Raw genomic sequence first — 4861 nt, 5'->3', positions numbered from 1 at the left:
TTTTTCACAACGTTTACTTTTACTTCACTACATACCTAAAGAAAATAATGTACTTTTTACATTTTCCCGACACCCAAAAGTACTCAAATGGTCCGATTCACACACTTGTCAAAACAACATGCCTGGTCATTCCCTACTGCCTCTAATCTGGCGGAGTCACTAAACATAAATGCTTTCTTTTATAAATGATGTTTGAGTGTTGAAGTGTGCCCCTGGCAAGAAAATGGTTTGCTTAATATTAAGAATTTTAAATGATTTATACTTTAACATTTTTTAAACGTAACCTTTATTTAACTAGGCAAGTCAGTTTAAGAACAAGTTCTTATTTACAATGACAGGAGAACAGTGGGTTAACAGTCTTGTTCAGTGGCTGAACGACAGATGTTTACCTTGTCAGTTCCAGGATTCAATCCAGCAACCTTTCGGTTACTGGCCCAACGCTCTAACCACTACTACTTACGTATATTTTTGCAATTACATTTATTATATTTCAAATTATATTTAAAACCAAATACTTTTAGACTTTTACTCAAGTAGTATTTTACTGAGTGACTTTCACTTTTACTTGAGTAATTTTCTATTATGGTATCTCCACTTTTACTCAAGTATGACAATTGGTTACTTTTTTCACCAGTTTGTGTGTATGTATTTATATGGAGGCTATGTGTGCCTTTGAAAAAATGCATGTAGTTCTGTCCTTGAGCTGTTCTTGTCTATATGTTCTGTATTATGTCATGTTTCATGTTTTGTGTGGATCCCAGGAAGAGTTCCTGCTGCTTTTGCAACAGCTACCGTGGTCCTAATAAAATACCAAATAGCAATAAATAGGTGTGGTTTATTATTTAACTCTTTATTTTCGTTGCCACAAAACTACCTCCATTCTTCGATTAATGTGTATGGGTTACATCAGAGACTAGTGATAATTAAACCATGACATTGTGTGTTGGGGGTTCTCGGTTTAAACAGCTGTTTGAAGCTTTGTAAAACTATTTTGGGTGTTTTAGGTTCTCTTTCTGGCCGGCACGGGGGAAGGGCTTCAATAGCGGAGCAGAAACGGAAATCAGCTGTAGGCGAAGAATGGGCGCGTTCCAGGTCAGCTTAATTTAACCCTGTCACGACAGATTATCACAAAGTAAATAAATAACCCCAAATAGTTAATCTATGTCGTTTTCAATGAAAGCAAATTAAAATAAAGCATGGTGGGCAGAACAAGCAAGGAGGTGGCCAGAGCCAAGCATGAGCTAACGAGATCCTATTGGCGCATTCTAGCATGTATATTTCCGCTAGGGAATGCCTTCTCTGTGAAGTGCCCTTGCACTCCTTGTAAACAACGCCATTTAAAGAAAATGTGGCAAAGGGTCACGTCTATGTGCTGGCAGCTAGCTACTGTACCTAGCCAGCTAGCTACTGTACCTAGCCAGCTAGCTACTGTGGCTAGACAGGTGCGTTTACTCATCACCTGAATTCGTAACAAATTATTGCAAACTCCGCCTGCCTCAACACACACACGTTACGCTCAGTGGTTTATTTTATTTAAATGCGAGCTGTTAGAAGCTTTTTAAAACTATTTTGGGTGTTCTCGATTCTCTTTCTGCCTGTAAAGCAGGGGTCCCCAAACTTTTTCCTGTGAGGGCCACATAACTTTTCCCTTCTCTGATGGGGGGCCGGTGTCAGTTTGTAACAGAAAAAGTGTGACGATCGTAGGGGAGCTTAAAAAATGTATTGTTTTCCAGAAAGCCACACATAACCAAATAACCCTTTCCAGGTTCTTTACAGAAAAAAAGTCAGGAAACAAATAATAACACTATTAATGAAATAAATAATAACTAAATAACCCTCTCTGAGTTCTTCACAGAAAAAACAGGAAATAAATAATAACTAAATAACTCTCTCTTGGTTCTTCATAGAAAAAAAAAGCCATGGAACATTAACTTTCTGTCGTGCCATGCACAATCTTAACAGATAAAAGTTCAGCTCAGTTGTCAGAGCAGAATCTCTCTGACACATATGAGCAGTCTCTTAAAGTTCTTGTGTTCCTTCCTTATAATCCTTTTGTAGGTTCCAGTAGGCTTGTAGACACCGCTGTTTGCAGCTCTCTCTCTCATTAACTTCCCTGTGAAAACCACAAAAGAAGCAGGTTGAGAAACTGAACTAAGTGATACAGCACCTACACAGCACAATACATTTCACTACCAGTATGGTTGTAAAGATGGATTTTATCCCAGTAGATTTTATTATGATTATATTTGTTTATGCTCAGAATGACTCATTCAAGTCAGAAAAGTGAGCTTACCTATCTATGTATGTTCATCAGTGTGAACTGTGGGCCTGCATCTGGCTGGTGAGAAGTTGAATATCAGGTTCCATTCTAGTTACAGCCAGTCTCAAGCACTGATGCAAATGTTCATCTGTCAATCTTGATCTCATCGGGGTTTTCAGCAGTTTCATGCGAGAAAAGGTTTTCTCGCAGATATACGTGCTGCCAAAAACTGTGGACATTTTCATTGCGTGTTTTTTGATGTTTGGATATGTGTCGTTTGGGAGGGCGGCATAGAAGTCAATGAGACTGTTGGGCTTGAATGAGTCTTTCAGAACATCACAGTTCTGTAACTCAGCCAACTCAAACTGATATGAAGGCTGGGCTTCATCAATGTCGGCAACAAAGGGGTTCTGAAAAAGACGGATTTCTTTTGCATGAACATGTAGTTCACTGAATCGCACACCGAACTCCGCCTTCAGCATTTCCAGTGCTTCCACGCACTTTTCAGCTGGGAACGGGACCGCTGGGTTCTCTGTCGACAGGTTTTGGGTAGCAGGAAGATGGACGAAGTTGCGCTTTTTCACTTGTTCCAAAAGCAGCGCTAATTTCACCTCAAATGCTTTTATGTGTGAATACATGTCGCAAATGAGTTTCCCCTCGCCTTGTAGCTGCAAGTTAAGGCTGTTAAGTATTTCTGTCACGTCTGTTAAAAATGCGAGGTGCCATTTCCATTCTGGGTCGATCAGCTCTGGGACCGTTTTGTCTTTTAAATGAAGAAATGCGTTAATTTCGGGTAGCAGCTCGTAAAAACGCCTCAAAACTCTGCCCCGGCTCAGCCATCGGACCTCTGTGTAGTACAGCACATCTCCGTGCGTAGACTCCAGTTCAGACAGGAATTCTTGGAACTGCCTGTGTTTAAGTCCCTTTGCTCTGATGAAGTTTATGCACGACACCACAACCTTCATTACAGAATCCCACGTCAACACTTTGCAGCACAGTGCTTGCTGGTGAATTAGGCAGTGGACTCGTAGCGGGGCGGTGAGACCCCTTTTTTTCCAACTCCCGGTTCATGCGTCCTATTAGACCGCGAGTTTCGCCCACCATGCTAGGAGCCCCGTCAGTCGTGATGCTAGCTAGCTTTGACCAGTCCAGGTCCAACTTCTCCATGGTTTGGCACACTTTGTCAAAAATATCCTCTCCCGTTGTAGTCCCTTTGAGACTTTGGAGGGCTGCCAGCTCCTCGCATATCTCAAAGTTTGCGCTAACTCCACGAATAAAAATGAGCAGTTGCGCTGTGTCTTGCACGTCCGTGCTCTCATCCAGTGCTAATGAAAAAAGTCAAATTCTTTCGTCTTCTGCTGCAGCTGGGCATATACATTACTCCCGATTTCTTCAACGCGTCTGGTGATTGTACTCGCCGACAGACTTACGGCATTAAATGCATCTTTCTTCTCGGGACACACCTCCTCCGCGACAGCATCCATACATTTCTTAACAAACTCTCCGTCAGTGAAAGGTTTACCGCTTCTTGCTATCAGTTTAGCAACCCGAAAGCTGGCCCGAACGGATGCCTGGTTCAGCTGAGCTTGGCGTACAAATGTATTCTGCTGAGATAGTAGTCCACTTTTTAGCTTTGAGAGTTTGTCTGCTCGTATTTGGCCTTGCAAGCTATCGTACTTGTCTTTGTGACGGGATTCATAGTGTCGGCGAAGATTGTATTCGTTGAATACCGCCACCGTCTCTTGACAGATGAGACACACAGCCTTTTCTTTGCATTGAACAAAAAAATAATCGTTTGTCCACTGCAGGTTAAATACCCTGCATTCTGAATCAATTTTTCTCTTACCTAACCTTTTCGCCATTATTCCGTTCTCTCTTTGACAGGGCCGGGCCTAGGATTTTTTTTCTGGAGGCCAAATAGGAAAAAAAAATCGATAGGGTCTCTGGTATTGTTCAGAGGGCCGTATCCGTAAAGGGAGAGGGCTTCGATAGCGGAGCGGAAACGGAAGTAGCGAACCATACACCTAACCAGTGATTGGTCAGAAATCAGCTGTAGGCAAAGATTGGGCGCGTTCCAGGTCATCTTCATTTTAGCCCTGTTTTGAAAGATTGTCACATAACTAACCCAAAATAGTTCATCTATTTTGTTTTCAATGGGAGCAAATGAAGCATAGTGGGCAGAAAAGCAAGGAGGTGGGAAGAGCCAAGCGAGATCCTATTGGCACATTCTAGCATTTATTTTTCCGTTAAGGAACACCTTCTCTGTGATGTGCACAATAGCTCATTTCACCCTTGTGCTCCTTTTTATTAGATTTTTTATTTATCCATTATTTTACCAGGTAAATTGACTGAGAACACATTGTCATTTGCAGCAATAACCTGGGGAATAGTTACAGATGAAAGGAGGGGGATGAATGAGCCAATTGTAAACTGGGGATTATTAGGTGACCGGGATGGTTTAAGGGCCAGATTGGGAATTTAGCCAGAACACCGGGGTTAACACCCCTACTCTTACGATAAGTGCCATTGGATCTTTAATGACCTCAGAGAGTCAGGACACCCGTTTAACTTCCTATCTGAACGACAGCACACAACACAGGG

At 42.0% G+C, this 4861-nt stretch overlaps 1 protein-coding gene across 1 annotated transcript; it reads right to left on the bottom strand.

Moving 5' to 3' along the window:
• Positions 1-825: 825 nt before the first annotated feature.
• Positions 826-4299, bottom strand: LOC118367308 (general transcription factor II-I repeat domain-containing protein 2-like). Its single transcript, XM_052490616.1, has 2 exons — positions 2294-4299; positions 826-2113 (listed from the first exon to the last, which is right to left on the bottom strand). The coding sequence occupies exon 1, from the start codon at positions 3223-3225 to the stop codon at positions 2311-2313; it is 915 nt and encodes a 304-aa protein (XP_052346576.1). The 5' UTR covers positions 3226-4299; the 3' UTR covers positions 826-2113; positions 2294-2310.
• Positions 4300-4861: the final 562 nt, after the last annotated feature.

The sequence above is a fragment of the Oncorhynchus keta genome, chromosome 3 (genome assembly GCF_023373465.1).
Source record: "Oncorhynchus keta strain PuntledgeMale-10-30-2019 chromosome 3, Oket_V2, whole genome shotgun sequence".
Taxonomy (NCBI): domain Eukaryota; kingdom Metazoa; phylum Chordata; class Actinopteri; order Salmoniformes; family Salmonidae; genus Oncorhynchus; species Oncorhynchus keta.
This window is presented reverse-complemented; position numbering and strand designations above follow the sequence as displayed.